The sequence below is a fragment of the Fusarium subglutinans genome, assembly GCF_013396075.1.
Source record: "Fusarium subglutinans strain NRRL 66333 chromosome Unknown NRRL66333_c0000206, whole genome shotgun sequence".
Classification (NCBI taxonomy): Eukaryota; Fungi; Ascomycota; class Sordariomycetes; order Hypocreales; family Nectriaceae; genus Fusarium; species Fusarium subglutinans.
In genome coordinates this window covers 39929-58887 of record NW_023502269.1, presented here as the reverse complement: position 1 = coordinate 58887, position 18959 = coordinate 39929, and the positions used below count along the sequence as shown (strand labels likewise).

The 18959-nt window shown below is 49.3% G+C and overlaps 4 protein-coding genes across 4 annotated transcripts; 1 reads left to right on the top strand and 3 right to left on the bottom strand.

The window, feature by feature from the left end:
- Positions 1–174: 174 nt before the first annotated feature.
- FSUBG_11176 (proteasome activator subunit 4) lies at positions 175–6141 on the bottom strand (the record flags this gene model as incomplete). The annotated part of the gene is made up of 3 exons (XM_036675830.1): positions 175–237; positions 290–5630; positions 5678–6141. 3 exons carry the CDS (start codon positions 6139–6141, stop codon positions 175–177), a joined length of 5868 nt encoding a protein of 1955 aa, XP_036533355.1.
- A 1851-nt stretch (positions 6142–7992) lies between these two features.
- On the bottom strand, positions 7993–9693 carry FSUBG_11175 (uncharacterized protein; the record flags this gene model as incomplete). Its single annotated transcript, XM_036675829.1, has 1 exon — positions 7993–9693. The coding sequence occupies one exon, from the start codon at positions 9691–9693 to the stop codon at positions 7993–7995; it is 1701 nt and encodes a 566-aa protein (XP_036533354.1).
- A 4908-nt stretch (positions 9694–14601) lies between these two features.
- FSUBG_11174 (uncharacterized protein) lies at positions 14602–15869 on the top strand (the record flags this gene model as incomplete). Its single annotated transcript, XM_036675828.1, has 2 exons — positions 14602–14829; positions 14880–15869. The coding sequence occupies 2 exons, from the start codon at positions 14602–14604 to the stop codon at positions 15867–15869; spliced, it is 1218 nt and encodes a 405-aa protein (XP_036533353.1).
- Positions 15870–16095: 226 nt separating this feature from the next.
- On the bottom strand, positions 16096–18440 carry FSUBG_11173 (serine threonine kinase; the record flags this gene model as incomplete). The annotated part of the gene is made up of 2 exons (XM_036675827.1): positions 16096–18238; positions 18298–18440. 2 exons carry the CDS (start codon positions 18438–18440, stop codon positions 16096–16098), a joined length of 2286 nt encoding a protein of 761 aa, XP_036533352.1.
- Between the last annotated feature and the right edge of the window lie 519 nt (positions 18441–18959).

The window sequence follows — 18959 nt, the reverse complement described above, 5'->3', positions numbered from 1 at the left end:
CTGATAATATCTAGGCAACTCTAGCCTAAGCTTAGGGGGCTCAAGTCTCAAGTTTTCTTGCTCCCTGAGGCCATAATAAACGTACACAGCCCGTATGGGCTGGCACTTGGTCAGCTTTTTTTGGTCGTCCGTGGAGTCTGGGCCCAATCTCCCCTCATAGAGAAGATGATGCCCTCAGGCAAAGTAGCTCTTCCAGAGTACTCCCTCAAGGTCCTCCAATTGTTCTGAAGTGAAGTACTGGGCAATTATTAGTAATGATTTCCTCTGTATTCATCGGAAGGGGGTATACCTTTTGATCAACTGTCCAGCTATCCTGTCTCGTCTTCTTGAATTCGCTCAGAATTGTCTTTGTCGCTTTGCCAACAACTCCAGGGTCAGCAGCAGCCTTGCGTGCCAGCATTGCTAGTACTTCAGGCATCCATTCAGGTGGAGGGGTTGCATAAGGAAACGCCTCGATTAATGCGCCCAGCCCAAGGATTGCAGCATGACGTCTTGTGATTTGCTTATGGATGTCAACTGGAGTATCTGTCCCAGCAAGATGGCGGTTTCGCTTCGGCATGGGATTGCGTTCCAATTCATCTTCAAAGCGAGCCTTGAGACGTGCAATTGTAGGGTCACGGATACGGCGAGGGGAGCAGCGTATCATGCCTGCTAGCGTGGTAGATGCACAGGAACGCACCTCAAGCTGTGTATCGCACAGCATGTCAGACACAGCTGTAAAAAGTGCCTCTCTTTGGGCGCCTCGCGTGAGGAAAATACGTCTAAAGTAGATGACCTGCATATTGACCAGGGCTCGAAGCCGCTGGTGCCAGCTGCTCGACGTCTTTCCAATGCGGATGAGTGCATCGATGAATTCTGTGTCCTCACCGTCTCGGAAAGGAATGTTGGGCAAATGGCGGTATACGTGATAAGCAAGCCTCATGAGTTCCGGGTCTTCCTTGACATCCATCATGTGTAGGAGTTCTTCCATAAAGGGGGTGGGGAAGAAAGGCACGAGCTGAGTACACTCGTGGGATGATAGTGTACAATCGAGCCACATAAGTACGGTTTTGGAGCCCGAGGTGTAAGAACTCGGGGTCTGCTGACCAGGCGTTCTCTCGTGTCGCCATTTCTCGAGTCGCTGGAAGACGTCTTTGATAGTGGCCGAGAACTCTTCCGTTGGCTGGTAAGGTCTGATGCCTGTTGGCGAAGCAGCCTTGTTTTGTTCTAACAGCTTGCTGACGTTCTCGAATGACTCGTGGTATCGAGTCTTATAGATGACTGATAACACGCGACCAATAGCCTCACGTACCGCCTTGTAGGGATGATCAATGTGGGCGAGGAAGTCATCAAGAATTGCTTGGTCATGTCGGAAGTGCCAGCCACCGTCCGCAACAATGAACTCCAGAAGCTGAACCTTTGATGATTCTTTGAAAGCCGCGTTTGATGTCATGTCAAGTCGGAACGCTCTGAGAGTATCCACAATCTCGTGCGATCGACGTGGGTCTTTGGAGTCAAGAACGAGGTGAAGACAAGTGAGCCAGTATTGCAAGTTGTCAGGTGTCAGGTCGTCCGCAAAAATGTTCAGCATGAACGGTGCAGCATACTCCCAAACGCGATTTCGGATTTCTGGCGGGTCATCACTGGAGCCTGCGAGCAAAGCGCCCATGATTTCCGAGGTTGCTCGATGCTGATGTTTATCGTTGCCATCACCAAAGACCTCCTTTACCAGCTCCTTGACGTCATCCAGAGTGACCAATGTTTTGCCATAGTGCATCAGGTCAAAAACGTGCATCAATAAGTAAACATTGCTCATGCGGAATCTATCGGTTGACGCGTCTCGCGGTTCTTGCTTCAGATAGTCGAAGCATTGTGATAGCCACTCGCGATTCAAGATCCGGCCCATCTGATCTCGCACGGCAGTTTCGACATCATCGTATGCATTGAAAGGGAGAGGCTTCGCTCGATAAGCTGTGAACTGCTTGCCCCATACTAGCCAGCCAGGGTGATCAGCGTCCACCATATACTCAGCCCCTTCGGGCTGCTTGAAAGCCTCGAGGAAATTGTTAGTAAATTCAGCGTCGCCTTTTTCGACAGCAACTCGAATGCGATTTCGGTCCCCAACTTCCTTCTCAGAAAGATAATTGCGGTATTCATGGCCATAGACGGCTCGCATATCAACAGCCGTAAAGACCGATGTAAAAGCACTCAGATAGTAGCCACGAAGCCCGGGATGAGGGTCATTGGTACCCTGAGCGACGAGATTGATAAACTCAGGGGGCGCTAAGCTGTGAAATCGCAGACACAGGTTGGTGGCAAAGATTGCACATCGAGTAGCAATCTTCCAATGGGCACCCTTGGCACGCTCTGTCAATTCCAAGCCCAGTGAAGACTTGGACTTCTCGACTCTCTCTCTACGTTGCAGGATAAATTGATGGCGACTATCAATAGCTGTAGCGACATCAGCGGCAGGTTTGATTGTATCCACGATTTCATCATTAATGATAACCATGCGCTCGAAGGGCTTGCCGAAGTCAATTAGAGTGTATAATGCGGACGAGCCCAGATTTTGAATGGAAGGCTTGTCAATACCCGCAGTCTCGATATACAATCGCATGGCCTCAGGGGCGAAGCGCCAATCCTTGAGTAGAGTTCTCAAAAGAGACGTGAACAACAGAGTGTACATGCCTCCCTTGATTCGGTCATGGTCGTTCGTTTCAAGTGCTTTTCTAAGACGCTCAAGAATAACAGGAATCACCAACGGCTTGCTGCCAATAAGTGACTTCAACGATGAGTCCTGAGCGCTCTGTGCAACTCGTCGTACATCAGCATAGAGCGAAAGACTCGATTCGGCAAGATCAAGCAGCAACCGTTTGTCAAGCTCGCTCTTCTGCCGCGATGAGGCGTTGTGTTTACGTCGTAAAAGCTGATACGCCTCAGCACGCTTGATGAGAAGAGGTCGAGGATAGACCTTCCTCAAGCCTTTAATCTTGAAGGCGGCAATGTCAGATTTGTACAGCCGAACATGTCTCTCCAGGGGATGAGCAGAGCGCTCAATGCCAACATCAGTAATCCAGGTACGATAGGCAGCGTACAGTGCGGTGAATGAATTCACATCATCTTCCTGGTTCTCGTTAAGGAAAGAGTGCGTTTTGGTCAGTAGATGACCCAACTCTTCTCGTAGATCGTGGATTCTGCTATAGGCAGGGTCACTGGATTTGAGGGCATAGCCTGCCTTGTAGCGGAACTGAGGTCGGAGTTCCTCGTCTTCGGCAACCTCAGCAAGAGGGTCTTCATCAATCATCATTTCGTCATCATCTTCGCGCGCCACATCGTGGTCTTCCTCTGTATTTCCGGTCATGATACCCGCAGCACGCTCAGGGTCGAACATGGTGGCCATGCCTGACGTGACCAGGCGGATTTGCTGCATAAGCCGAGAAACCTCGTCTGACCACTCCTTGTTCTTGCCAGTACGGCTCACTGGTGGGTTGTCGCTCATGAGTGATTCTAATTGATCTTTTGCAGACTTTGTTTGGGAAGCAAAGAGTTCAACGGCAAATTCGATCTCGGCAGGAGAGGGCTGGTGCCACCGAATACTGAGATCGGCTGGGGCAGTTGTCTTTCCCCAATCATCGACATCGAGACCACGTTCGATGACCTCGGGCTCATACAGAGCGTGGTCGATGGGATAGGTGTGCGTCAAGTTGAGCAAGAGATGATGGATGTAATTGGAGACCAGAATAGTGGGCAGACCACGACATTTCTCTTGCATGTATGCCGCGATGCCCAGGAGCTCATCTTTATATTTTAAGACCTCACTTCCGACATGAACAACCGCCATTGCAAGCATGCTGACATACCACACCAATGCTCGATCTCGGGGCAAATAGTCTGTTCCACTACTTCGATCGGACGCGGCGTTGTTATAGTCAATCTCATTGCGGATATTGACAACAAGCATGGGAATGAAGACCTTGAGAGTTTTCTCTGGGTTGACCTTGCAGAGCGCATTCAAGATCCATGCCATTGCATCTCGTGCTTGATGGACTACGTGGCTTGAAACAAACGTTGCCACCTTCTCCAGAGCCATGTCGAAAAGTTCCGGCGACAAAGATGCAAACAGAGGCGATAACGCAGCCGGCAGAGCATTGATGACATTGTCTTCGGGGGTTCCGCCACGGACTTGGTTTGCGTCAGGCAAATTCTCGAGGAGAGTGAACACTTTCCCAAGAAGTGTCAAGATGAACTCGCCAAAGCCAGTGGTCGACGATCTCAAAATACTGGCCTCGTCTTCGTCGCTTAGTTCGTTTTTATAGTCAAACTTTACATTCTGGCCTTCGCGCTCCATGCGATCCATTTGGCCTTGGACCCACTCCATGGCTAGTTGGATGTGGCTCCCCCCTTCTTTGACCAACGGTACCATGGGAATGCTATACGCGACACTTTGAATGAAGTTGAGCGTGTATTGGGTCTTGTTGAGATCATTGGCATCGATACCGGGGAGAGCCAAAGCCAAAAGAGCCGTGATGTGACATCTATAACCCTTATGCTTGGACATGATGTTGGCAATCATCTGTAGTCCATTCAGACTTGAGGTGGTTCTGTGTACCTCCACGAGTCCTTGAAGACTGGGGTAGAAACGCTGCAATGCACCGGGCAAAACCAGATCCGGTTCGAGATACGCAAGTCCTTGCAAGGCGCTATAGTAATAGTAGGACACGCGGCTGCTTTTGGAGAAGAGACCCATGAATGTCACTTCTTTGAGTGCCATCACAAAACGCTTTTTCAACCCATCGTTGATTTTACGATCTTCGGGGATATCCAGCTCTCCACTCTGCTCACGATTCCATCGGGAGACGAACGCCTCAGTGAGGTAGAGGGTCAACTGGCCAAGCATGGTAGTCCACGAGCCTTGGTTGGAGGGGTGAAAGAAAGTATCAATCGACTCCATAAGGCCTTCCAAGTGTGAGATGATAGAATCATCTTCCTTCATGCAAGCCGGAGACAAAGAGCTCACGATCAAGCGGGATATCATATAGGCCACTGGATACTTCTTCTTGTCTTTCTCGACATAAATACCTGCCCCAGAAAGATAGTCCAGAGGAGTATACGGGGAATTGGCTTGACCCACAGGGATTTGTGTGAGTCTGAGAACGGCTGTGAAAATGAGGTCGGATTGGTCCTTAGAAAAGATGCCATGGCTTCCAAATGGGACATAGGAGCAGGCTATGTGATCTCGAGCAATGCGAGACAGCAGGTCAACGAAAAAGATATCAAATGCCTTTGATCGATTGATGATAGACCACAAGTGGAAGAGCGTCGGGAAGACATCGGCTGGTTGAGACTGAGGTACGTTGATGGGAGCGGGATGACTTGGCAGCAACGCATTCAAAACCCCTACTACGATGTAGGCGTTTGGCAGCTCATTAACACTGAAGAATGGCAAGAACTCCTCCAGCATAGCTCGGCGTTCGGAAGGATCGAAATACGTATGGACATGTGTGCACAGCTTGAGCAACTGTTTAGCGGAACGCTTGCGGTTGCTCTGGTGCGCTGCGACTTCTGAGGGGAGAAGCCATGCTTTGATTTCGTTCCACAATGGCCTCCATTCAAGAACGAGATCTTCCCCTGGCTTCAAATAATGATTCTTCCTACAAGATGTGAATTGATGTCATCAAAATGCTGTCAGCACACGTACCTCGTCAGAGTGAGGACCATGCGCAAGAAGCGGTCCGAGGCGGTTGCATCTAGGCCGGGAGCCAATGCAAGGGAATAATAAAGTTTAGTTAGCTTTGCTCTCTGCTCTCTCGTCATCTCAAACTTGAGGTTGAGCCATCCTTGGAGCTCTTTCGTCCAATGGAGAGCTCCTGGGGAAAAGTCTTCGGCTCTAATAGCAATGTATAGTTGTTTGAGGATACCCTGCAGAGCAGCATCGCGTTGGGCCTCTTCTTCAACTTCGAATGGGAGCTGTGAGAAGTATGCAAAAGTTCGGGGCCGATATCGTTTCTTGTCGTCTTCATCGGTCTTGAGGTAAGGAATACCCGGGGACGTGGATCGTGAGATGGGCTCGTATGGGAGGAAGTTTGCTAGTAGGTTAGATGCAGTTGTAGGCGGCATAGAACCGTGAGAACCCGAGGGGCGAGGACCAATGTTCTCATCCATGACGGGCAAGTGGGTGCGAGGGTAAGTAATGAAGTGATCGATAAATGATACGATTCAATCGAATACCGTCGGGCAGCCGAGAGCGAGCGGCTCAGCTCAGCTGGGCTCAGCGCAACAGCTCAGGCGGGATGTTTATTGAATCGCAAGGCGGGGCGGCGAAGAACAGGTGGTGGGCATTGAGCTTATTCTGAAGTCGACGTCGATATTTGCAATCAATATGCAGTACGTGGCGACCTAGACCTAAGGATACTTTCAGAGCTAAGCAATATATGCAAAGGCAAAAGTAAAAGTGGGAGGAGTTGGAGGATTAAGAAGCGGGCTGGGCGACCGTAAATGGTGATGGATGATGCAGCAGCAGTAGCCTGGCCTGGCCTGGCGGACACATCTAGCTTAGGTAGGTACGCACCTAAGACACCCTACCTTACTCAGAGCTCCAGGTTCCACTTTTCCGGAGCCAGTACGCGCGCATCAGAACGAAGGGGATTTAAAACCGACGGGACAGTCGATCAGGAGCATGTGCAAAATATGGATCGTAATCATTGAAGCCTACCTACCCGGGTGGGCTTAATCAAATTCAGGGTATTCACTTTGACCTATAGCGTGTTTTCTTTCATCTCAATGTTACATTGCACTCTGTCGCGTCGCCTTGATTCTCTGTTCTTCAGACTTTGTATGCATACCAAGTTCCCTTTATCGCTGTATGCATGCCACAACCTATGGAGAAGTGATTGTCATCTGTCCCGTCGTAGGTAAATCACAAAGGAAGGATTCAAAGGGTTAACTAGGCATGGGAATAACAGTGGAGTTGAGCGGTAATGCGCAGAGAATCACCCCGCTTGAATTCTGAGGCTTCCCGTGATCAGCTGTTCAACTTCATTTTGTAGCTGACCGTCGAGTGAAACCTCTAATCCTTTGTCCCATTACTCGACCTTGCTTGCTGTCCTTAGGAACGGCTACTTGCATTTGTGGCTGATTGGCTCCACTTTGTTGGTGTGCTTCTTATCCCCATTCAAGCCCGAAAAACGTCAATGCTATCACAAGCGCAGCGTGTGATGGTGATACTGCTCCCCCCCGAGTACCATGGACTAAGCTGAGTTGGTTTGTGTTCTCGTCCCTTCTATTCAAACACATTCATCCAATCAGTTTCCATCCCAGTCAAAACAAAGACGGGATACCCAAGGCAGCGGGACAACGTTGTCTTCCACCTCAATGCCAAAGGCTCCAATAGGAAATTATGCAACACGGCCTGAACAGCATGCATACTCTTCATCTCAGAGAAATAGCCAACTGATTCGTAGGCATGACGTCCAAAAGCACCGCCACCGGTCGTCCGAAGTAGTCCGAATCTACTGAGTCAACACGCAAGCTTCTTTTGCCTAAGCCAGCCTGAAGCTCTCGCTTTGGGTGTCAACCATCACACTTCTTATGATTGCGTTTCGCTATTACTGCCTGCTACATCTGTAAGCATTCACTACCTGGTCAGGATAAAATGCAACATTACCCGATAGCTAGATGAACAGAGCTATACATCCAACTGAGCTCATGGCCAACGACCCCTCGATCTTTGACACAGCATTCCCCCACAGTAATCATACACCCATTCCGGTCAGCAGTATCAAGTGCCCCACCATCTGGAAGGGTTCTCGGTCCGTGAAGGTGTGCCATTCCGGAGGAGGAAAGGCTCCACTTCGCCGTGGTTCCGGCTCGAAGTGCCCGTTGTCACCAACTGAGGCGCCAGTTTTATGTACAGAGAAGATTAGGTCTCAGAGATCAGGAATATGTCATGTCCGAAGAAAATAAGTCCGTTTGAGGACAAGGTATATTTACATTACAATCATCACTATCGATGTATTAATATTCGAACTTGTGTCCATATATATCTTCGGTCTGCGCATGGGAGTTGCTTCTCCGGCGGAAAATCTTGTCTGCAAAATTCCGCACACTAATGCTCACACGTCTTGTCGGTGGCCTGTCTGACTTAATATCGATGGTCTCTAGCGGAGGTCTTCCATCCTCGCTAACACGCGGCGTCACAAACCGCTTGACAAACCCGGCATTGTAGGACACCGACCTTCGACGTGCGGGCATGTCCGATGTGCAACTGTCCAAAGAACTACTTGCCGGACTCGTGTTGACGTGCGGTAGTTGATGTGAAGGATTAACAAGGGAAAGGCTTGGGCGAGCAGGGAACGTCTGCGCTCTCTGCGGACCACCACAGTTACTAAGTGTGCGTTTTTGCAACGTCGATGGTGTCCTGCAGATACCCGATCCAGGCAATCCACTTTGTCTAAGGTTGACCCACGATGCAGTTGCAACCATCAGAAGTTTGATGTCTTCTGGGACCACTTTCGTCAATCGTGACTGGATTTCAGGTGGATTCGAGACAATCCAGTCGCTGGCAAGCTTAGAATCTAGTGGTGTGTTTCGAGTTGGAGGATAACGACCGCTTGAGGTCGACATGGTATTATAAGTGTCAAAGACGTCCAGCGTATTTGACATGAGAGAACCCATGATTGGGTGCCGTCTTGTGTCGGGGTGTATCATACTAAATGTCCACTTGACTTCCGCAGGTAATGGGCTCGGTGGTGGTGTTTGTTCTCCAGTATTCTTAGGCATGGGGGATGTTGGCGTTGAAGTCTTCTTGACCCATCGTGCCGTACTGATTCGTCCTCGCTCGTCAACTCCAATGAACTCATATGAGCCATTGGCCATCAAACTTGACTCCCAGGTCGATCCATCTTCCATTACGATTTCGGCGGACTCGTCACCCATTTGGGGAAGTGGGCTAATAACTGCAACAACGTCCCTTTGGTCAAGCGAGTCTTCGGTATCGAGAGATCCTGGCGATGCTGGCGTGTCATAGTCCTCACTGCGAACAATAAGAAGATCGTTCATGCCTAGGGCGGGCTTTGTATGGAACAGGCGAGGGCAACGCTTGGCCATACGAGGTATAATCTGAGAGCCCGTGATGAGGCTGGACGGTACCACATCAAATGCGGGTATTGGGCGCTTCTCGCCGACTTCTTGTAATTGAAGGAGCAGTCGTGGGCGATGAACTAAGCGGCGTTGTCTAGCTCCCGGTCTAGGTGCTGGGTGTGCAAGAAGAAATTGTGTAGATTTTCTGAAGGTGCGCTTCCTCCTCCTTCTTCGAGGTGCTGTGGATGAATCACTTAGGTCACTTATATCTGAGCAGGCAGCAGAGCCTTCGTCTTCGCTCTGGACCTCTGAGGGTGGCAGGTCGTCGTCAGTCTCCGGTTCACGAAAGCGAACCGACAGATCTCGCCGAGGCATGTACTCAGACTTGGGCCTGGGGCGAGAGGTCCGGCGCACTGGTGTCACTGTAGCTACAGGTGGGAGTTTCTCATGGTATGACATTGGTCGGGGTTGTGATAAGGAAGTAAGGTCTGCTGATAATGGCCTTATTGTTTTATCAGCATCTGACCGGCGTCGAAGCGCTGACCGGAGGAAGGGCAACGCTCCTTGGGGCGCTTGTGTCTGTCGATTTGTCGAGTACTCGTGGCCGTGAAGGCTAGCACCAGCATGCAGAAACATGATAGCCAAGCCAAGTTCGGGTCGAGCTCATGCAGCAGCTCGATCCAAGATGTCGTTGATATTAGACAGAAGATCAACTCTGTCGTCAAAAATGGCTGAGTGAGGATTGATGGCGAATGTAAACAAATACCAAGAACACCAAGCGAGGCAGGTGAAGTTATGATATGTGTTTCAGTGGTTTTCAAAGCCGAATACGCAGCTAGAGCACAGAGCGTGATCGAGTAATAAAGTAACCGATCTGGCGGGATGTTAAGCCGGGGAAGATGTGGTCCGATGAGACTAGGATGAGTGCGATGGGATGATACGGAAATGGTCGACCCGCCGCGGAAGCCAGCACTTGGACAATACACGAAACGGCAGATGACGAGATGTTGGGTAAGGTGTCAAGAGATAAGAGGCTGGCCCAATATCGTCAGGGGAGGTGTAGCCCTGTTGAGTACGGTGGATAGGAAGAAAGATGGTATTATAAGAGACCGCGCGCAACTCTGGGTATGGAGTGATCGCGTGGGGTCTGTCAAGTATTAAAGTCAGCTCTGAATAAAGCGGTCACCGTAAAAGACGGATGAAAAGCGAAAATGGTTGAGCGGCGGAAAGCTAGCTGTAAGGCGGTTATGGGCTCATGGGTAGGGTGAAGATTATACGGTCAAGAAGACAAGGACTCGAAGCGGTGGAAGATACTTGGGTGTATATCAGAAGCAGACGCAATGATGGGCAGATCCAGGGGTCAAGCTGGGGTAAGCAGTGGCTTGCCTGGACTGTCATGACATGGCCATCAAGAAGGCGTCAACGGAATCCGCCTCAGAGCCAGGGATAGGGCGGTCAAGCCGCTCAGGCACAGCTCAACGATGCCGCAAGACTCCATCCGCTAATCAATAGAAGGGCCAGGGGTAGAAAGAGCGGCGCCGGGAGCAACATGCCGCAGACACGCGAAAACAGGGGACAGAAGAAGCGAGGTCGACTTACGTATTAGTGCATGCGCAGCATCGAAAAGTGTTGAGTCTGGCGACTAAAGGCCCAAAAGGTGAAGTGAAATATTTGAAAGGCTGGGAGATAGAAAAGAGAAAGTCAATGGGAAACAGAACGAGAAAAGGAAAGGAAAGGAGGAGCTAGAGAAAGTAAAAGGGTGGTAAGATGAATGAGTGAGGCCGCCCTGGGATCGGCGGGTTGGATATTAATTAGAGGCCCAGGTGGTGACCTCGAGGGCTCAAACTGTTACTGGTGGCTGCCGTTGTCCCTGTCTACTTTATTGGCTCGAGATGTCTCTGGCGGTTTTGCTTTTTGTTTGTGTACCGGTACTTTGGGCTTTGGGCGTTGACCAGCTGGCTGGTTCCCCAGGATATTTCCTTTTTCAGTAACCAGTCCTGATGATCGCCGTGCAGTTACTGTTTTGTTTGACTTATATTCCCCTATTACGTCGATGTCGTGTGCCAGTCAAGTCTGTGTCACCAGATCGAGGTCTCCTTTCTAGCAGCGATCCTAGTCTCTCCGATCGAGAAGCAGGGCCAGACAGCTTCTGTGAGTGTCGAGGGATCAAGATGGAATAATGTCGACGGGGGAAGGAAATAGCAGAAACACTTCATCAATTGTTGAGGAGGCTGGCAGATACCCTGCTCTCTCAGTCCATGTTCTTGCTTTAATCCTTTATTTTTATTTTTATTTATTTTTTTTCATGTTAGCGGCCCCAAGTGCTAGAGCCAGCCTTGCTTGGCCTTGAAAAGCATGGGATGAATTTTTCTTCTCTTTTTCTTCTTCCTTCTCCCGTGTCTTCCAGCTCATCATTGATATTAGTGAGGTGGGGGAGCGGGTCACTAATCCATGAACACGCCTGATGCATCCATCCTACAAAAACCTCATGCGACTGACGAGAGGCATGCATGCGGCTGCCCGCTAAGTTCAGCCCAGTCAATCTGGTAAACAAGCTCTGAGGGGATCAGGGGATCGAATCGATATCTCGCAACACTGGGATGAATGTCTTATGAGGTGAGGTTGCCCTACCTCGCCACGGCCAGGGCCTTTCAGTCAATGCAAGCTGCGGCACCTCCCGTACCAGATTGGTCCGAGCTGGGAAATAGATGGACGCCAACCCGAACACGAGAAAGGCTGGTAAGCCAATCGAGTTAAATGAGACATGCAAATAACATGATTCAGACTCGTGAGCTCCTCCTAACTTTAGTGCTGTTCCTGTTATTAAGGCCGCCCTCGTGCCTCGACATCTGCTTGTTGTCTACAACAGTTCATTAGCATATTAACTTTCTCCCGTAGAACCGGGAGTGATGGGGTGGATGTCGGACCTCTCGGCATTCTTAGTGGCTCATCCGCTCTCCTGGTTGCGGTGTTGCGGTCAAAGATAATGGAGGTTTTCACGGTTCTCAACCACGATTTAGACACATCCATCAGTCCATACATAGTATCAACGTGGTATCGGCTCAAAGTCAACTGCTCCGCGGGGTTACGGAATCACTTGCTACTGGTCAGCATCGACATTTATGGCAAACTGTTTGGGCACAGAGCGGGGTGCGTCGCACATTTTAGATGCCGCGACCATGTAAGAGCCTCAGCCTGAGTTCGAGTGTTCAAACAGGTTCCATGGACAAAGTCCCAATTCCTTACCGGACATCGATCATTACAAATTTTACCTAGACTAGCCTTTCTTGCGCCCGACCTTGTCCGTAAATACGTCCTCAGCTACAAGTTCAAGTCAGACCACGCATCAATCTCTTCAGGAGCGGTCGAGTAGTCGTACATATATCAAACCTAAGCTTTCGCATGCAGGCAACGACTAGGATGAGATCGTGCATGCATGTACATACATATCGCCAACTCAGAATCCTAGACCGCCTGTCTGTCTGTCAGTGAAACGAGCCAATTGATAAATGACAACAATTACGAACGCCGTTTTAATGGTCTGCTTTATCGTGTTGTTGCGCTTTTGTTGGGGTGCTGGTTGAAGCTATCGTTCATTCTTTGTAGTCTCGCACCACCTAAAACTCATCTTGACGTGCAATCCCCCAGTATCCTCTGGTCACAATAGCTACATGCTTCAAGCATTGAAACATTTGGCTCGGCCAAATTGGCATCTCCAGCACTCACTAATTCATACCATTGGCGTCTCAAGTCTTCTATAAGCCCAATCGGCTCTTCACGGGAATATCTGCCAGTTATCCCACAAAATCGGCTTGGTCCTTCTCCAAAATCATTATATTCTCTCATGTTATGTGATTCGGGGTCATAAGTTATTCAAGAGAATAGCTGAGATGTGAGATTTTTATTGTTTTGGAGTCTTTCCTCTGCATAATGTCCATGATTTCCGGAATTATTTTCAGTTCTCTTCAGGACTTAGCACGCCTTTGCCAATCAGCAATAGAGCCCACGTTCTAATCGGCCACGAGGAATACTACCTAGCGTTATGAAATAATTAGCAAAAGCATACGGGGTAACCAGTATAAATCCAACATTTCTTCGTCGCTAAACCCCTGGAGCAAAGGGGGCCCAGAATGGTTCTGAATGCCGATGGCTGTCATGAAGCCTAGAGCAAATCGATTACACGGCAAGATATTCTTCACTCATCACGGAATAGTCTGTTCATTGCAAGTTCATGCGATGCGACGACTCAATATTGCACCCTGTTGAAAACACTATTCCAATCCTCAAGGTACAGGTACTTTGCCGTATTCAGTCATTCTGGCCATCCAACGTCAGGGTGATGATAGCTTACTGAAACACCACAAACTCAAAATCATCTTACTTATCACAAATTTTTCAACGGATCCCTTGCCCCGATCCATCTTTCAAGCGCGCGGCTGCATATCTCAGATCAATCAATGCCGGGCAACGTCTCGGAAACCGGCAATTTTTACTTGTCCGATCCGTCCAGCGCTTCGGATGTCTCGGTACTGATTATCGAGACTACGAAAATATTGAACAGCTCGCTGCTCTGGGTTAGTGATCATCTTCACGGGAGCCTCGGGATAAGGATGGACAGCCATGAGCTGAGACTTGCATTTCAAGCTTGAAAACATCGTCAGCTGCTCAAATCAAGCTGTTCTGATAGGATGGTTCGTAGCATGCGGCTCAACCCTCCAGTCAGCCAATGCAGCCCTACTCATACTTTAGCTTGTATTAGGCTGCTTATGTGTGCCATGATGTGGCCTGAATCGTTCCAATGGGTTTGATCTAGGTTTCGTACTGACAACAAGGAACGCAAAACTTTAATGGATATATGACAAAGGCACGAAAGCCTTAATCGCCACGAGACTCAGGGTTCCAACCCAGATTTGAGTTTCGGCCCCTTATTCTAGGATTTGTCAACGTTAGGCGGCAGACATAACTAACGGTTCCTAAAGTTGCCAGGTGTCCTTTGGACTTTCAAGCACGTTTATCAGCAACAGAATGCACTTGTTTGTTGAACACCTCGTCGTCACTTCTTGCCTTTGATATCAAGTTCTAAAGGGGGGAGGATAGATCGCCGATCAATATTATGAACTTGGCTAACACGATACGCGAGGAATAACAAGATACCTTATCTTAGCAGGTGCCAGTACGCATCGCCGTCATTCTCGGATCTGGACTACCAGCTTGTAGAAATACATATATCATCTGCAGGTAAACCAGCTGAGACGATGAGTGCCGAAGCGAGGACTCTAAATTGCTGTATTTTAATGTTGAATACCTTAAATTCGGCATTCATACGGATACATCGGGAATAGTCCCTTCGTGAGGTGATGACCGTTTTAACTCCCATTGATCTTCAAAATCTGGGGTAGTCCTTAGTCATCGAGCCGCTAACCTGTAAAATTCCCCCACCATGTTCCAGCTTTCACCACCATTTAATCGCATGCATCAACACCAATATGCTTCACTTATACCGGTAACCTCCATGTGCACCTCCCCACACAAAACGCAGTCGCCATGATTCGTCAACACTTTGTCGCGGCGCGCAGTTCGCAGCATAGAGTTGCCGCATTGGCACTCTACCGAGCACTCTTGAAAACAGCGTCCACTGTGCCCTTGCCGCATCATCTCCATCCTGGTGGACGGAAACATCCGTTAACAAAAATAGTGAGAGAGAGATTCGCCAAGAATAAGCTCCTCACCAGCTTCAGGCTTCTTTACGACTCAATGGTTGCAGGATACAAGGTTTGAGGTTTGAACAAGATTCGGTCTCCACGGTCTAATGCTCTGTTCAGTTCCTTACTTTATTAACGAAAGGACGAGATACAAAGTCGCCAGAGCACTCTACAATACTTCGACATCTCCGCAAACGCAACTTTACGGCCAACCTTTCGCGTCTAGAAGCCCCCTCCTACAAAAAGCCGCCCCGTTCGAAGCAACGACTCAACCCTCCACTCTTCACCAAGGTCTCTGACCCTGGTGAGCCTGTTAAATACGAACCAACCATCCGTCCTCTTCCAAAAACTGCATTTGTAGGCGAGAGAAAGGTGCCAGTTACTGGTAACACTGCTGAGTTGCTATCTTTCGTTCGAATCAAGAAACCACAGCCGAGGGTGTTCTCGCGGGCACTTAGTAGAAAGACAAACATATTTCGACGGTCTGTTAGAACTCTTCTGAGAGTTTCGCTTGAGGACATGCCGCGGGCCGAGTTAGGTGATCGATGGGACGCCATGATGGACAAATTGCTACTTGAGGAAGGCTTAACGGATGAAGTTGTAAGGGATGGGCCGCTGGCTTCATATCACTTCACTGCGACTCTAACAAAGGCTTGGTGGGATCAAAAACTTACGAAGATCACAAACGACCAGACGGCTCGCGCTAAAGCAGTGAGCAGTCTTATTGAACAGGAACTTGCACTGGTCAAGGAAGAACAGCAGAGTGGCGCAAAGCCAACTGATCCTAAATTAGCAAAGGAGACTTTGGATACAATCCTAACAGAATATCGCCAAAAGCATGCTGAAATGGAGCGAACGAAAGACACTTCATTCCAAGACCCGTTCTTGTCTGAACAATGGGTCGCAAGGGCAAAAAAGTTAGGGGATGAATATGCCAGGAAGTACGAAGGCAGAGTGAACGGCAGTGGTAGACGTGGCTCATGGGCAAAGGGGCAGGGGCTGGCCAAGAAAGAGAATTCTCTGTTAGGGGCGGTGGAATCTGACAAAGAAGCTCAATTTTTCAGCCAAATTGCGACCATGCGAAGAGGTGGCCAGCAAAAGGGTATGTAATCATATTCTTTCATTATACCCAGTTTCTGTCATTTAGAGTGGAATTGGAAAGGATATAGACATGTGCAATATAGGTAATATAGATGTGATATGATACCCTTTGTATTCAACTTTTGGCTTCAAATGCTATGTAGATCGGAACTTGAAATGCACAAATTCCTAAAAGCGTATGCCCAAAACATCCACATCATTCATCAACGTCGTCATTCTGTCATGATACATGTTTTTAGACAGGTTCTGCCTCCAGCTGTCTATTGGACCTATTCGAGTGCGCGCGTGGTCGAGTAATCATCTTCAACGTCTTTTTCCCCTCGTTTGCGACTTCAGCCCAGCTCTTTAACGATTGCAGTGAGGGTACAGATGGTCGGCGTGTCTGGTCCCCGTCGATGCTTGCGAGGTCGGACCGAAGAGTTCTCGGGGATGACATGGTGGAAAAGGGCATGGAGAAGGCAGGGCTGCTCGGCTCTGGCGGCGCTGGCCGGGGTTCAGGGGTCACCACTCTCGCATCGGGCTGACCAGGATGTGTGGGCAATTGGCCCCATTGAGGTCCCTCTGCAGAGTCCATAGGAAGCGAGTTGCGGTCCAGGGCTGGGCTGCTTTGTAGAGGTGTTGGATTGGTCTCGACGCTATGTCGAGAAAATACGGACGAGGACATGCTGCTATCCGTGAGGCTTTGGTCACGGTTGAGATTCGGCGTTTCACTTCGAGACGGTGTAACTGGCAAGGGGAGCTTTGAACCAGATCCACGCGAGCGCAAAGTATAACCCGAAATATTGGTGAAACTTGGCGATCTCGAGGTCGGAAATTCGATTGAACCTTTGGGGGTCACGTCATTCGGTGGCCGCGGTGAGACGGCTTGTCGTTGCAGTGGCGAAGCTCTCTGCTCTGGCGGGAGACGCTGATAAGACCGAGACCACGGCTGAAAGGCCGGCCTTGCCGCTGGCGTAACCGGTGTCGACTTCGATTTTTGTGACGATTCAAGCCCAGGTCCAGATTCAAGATTCGTTGTGCTGCTTCGATAGGGTCGCGGCATCGCCATTTTGCTGGGGGGCTTACTCGCGCTACTCCTCCTTTTGCCATGATCTGCTTCCAACACATGACACCTATCCTCCATATCTTTTAGTTTCTTTTGAAGCATGACCACTGTCTGCTTATGTTGATCGACCTCGCGCTGGACTCGAGATTCGTATGTTCTGTCTCGTCCTTCGAGCTCAGAAACCTTTTGTTTCAAGCGATCGTTTTCTTTCCGAAGGCTCGTCAATGCCGTGAGCTTTTTGTCCCACTTGTCTTCGACCCACGATATTGGCCTTTTGCAACACTCTCCATGATAAATTTGATGAATTCCTCCGAGCATGGACAGTTTGTCGTCAATTTTGTATGCGTGCAATCGGTTTTTGGGGTTTGGAGTGATCATCCGAGCAATCAAGTTGACAACTGGCCGGGGACGGACTGTTTCTTGGCCCTCGTAGGTAAACATAAAAGGGGGTGTGACCAAGGCATGAGAGGTCAGTTTTTCCAAGTGAGCATTCAGCTTCTTCTCTCGCTCAAGAAGCTGTTCTTCCTGGGTATTCCTAGATGGGTATCTCAACGCTTCGTCAAACTCGGCTAGCCGAACATTATACAGAACGGTTGCAATATTCAGAAATACTAAACCAAGTGAGTAAATATCTGACAACTGCATGCTGGAACCGTTGTTGGCATACAATTCAGGGGCTCGCCATCTCTCAGTTCCCGGTACTCCCTCTGTCATAGTTTGATCCTGTCCACTAACATCTCTCGAGACGCCAAAATCAGCAAGGTAGACTCGGTCTGCCTTGAGCAAGATATTAGATGGCTTGATGTCGAGATGCCTCACATCATTCTGGTGGCAATAGGCCAATGCGCGAGCAATGCAACCTATTGTATTGCGTAAGAATTCGAGTGGGCATTTTGTTGTTGAGTGGAGACGCTGGTCTTCAGATGATTGCTCTATAGCACTCAAATCCTTGATGTCTAAAGCATCTAGCCTCTCGAGGATATCTTCACGATCCCCTTCTCCCATGCGCAGGTATTCTAAGTCTTCGAGGAGAGTGCTCAAATTACAGATGGCAGCAGGCCAGATGAGCAGGCATAATTCGTGGGTTCGAGGTGCGTAAGTGGCAACCAATTTAACGACATGACGATGGTCGAGTTTCTGCATAGTCAAGCTCTCCTTGCGCAAATCGTCGATAGTAAACCCGCGTCGGCGTGGGATCCTTTTGCGTGCAAGACAGACAGACCCGTAGGAGACCTTCTCAACGCGACCGAATGCGCCATATCCCAGATCTTCAAGTTTAGCAAGTTTTGTATCAAAGCGCTTCGCATCGGGGCCATTGAAGAGCGGTTTGTTTCTGCGCAGGCAATGTCAGCATCGAAGGTGTGCGCAGCTCATCGGCTATGAATAGCGTACATGCCGGGCCAACTATCATCATCATTCCAGCTTTCTATGATGCTAAGCTCCTGGAGCTCGCGCTCAGCCTCCCATACACGACCATAGTGCTGGGTCGGACCTGTTTGCCCGACTCTGGTCCATCCCCGGGCCCAGTCGCCCATGCTGAGGGACGCTGAAGGTAAAGCAGATGTCGTCGGGGTTGCGGTGGTAGTTTCGCGAAATGATAGCGCCGTCAAAGTAAAACAGGAGCCATAATGTGACAAAGCCCGATACCTATATTATTTTTAGGGGCAACAATGATTGACGGATTTGATTTTTCTGGAGCAAAGAGAGCAAACCAGACGCATGTGCAGAAGATGCTAGCGTGAGGATGAGTGAAGAGGTTATGAAACGACAGAATAATAAAGTCGTTTGTTGGTGGGTACGAGGCCCCTGTCGCGAAAGTGGCAGTGACATTTTGGTGGCCTAGGTGCGTCCGGCGCAAAGCTGACCCATTTAGGACTACCCTGAAGCAGTGGAGGGTCTTTGAGGGTTGGATAGCTGCTAATTGGATCGATTGGACATAAACTTCTGGTGAATGAATAGTCTATGTGAGTGGATGAGTGGATGCATTTTGGTTTTATTTGATCCCACTGCACGCATTAGACTGGTTCAAGTAATGGTTTGCTGTCTCTCTGTCT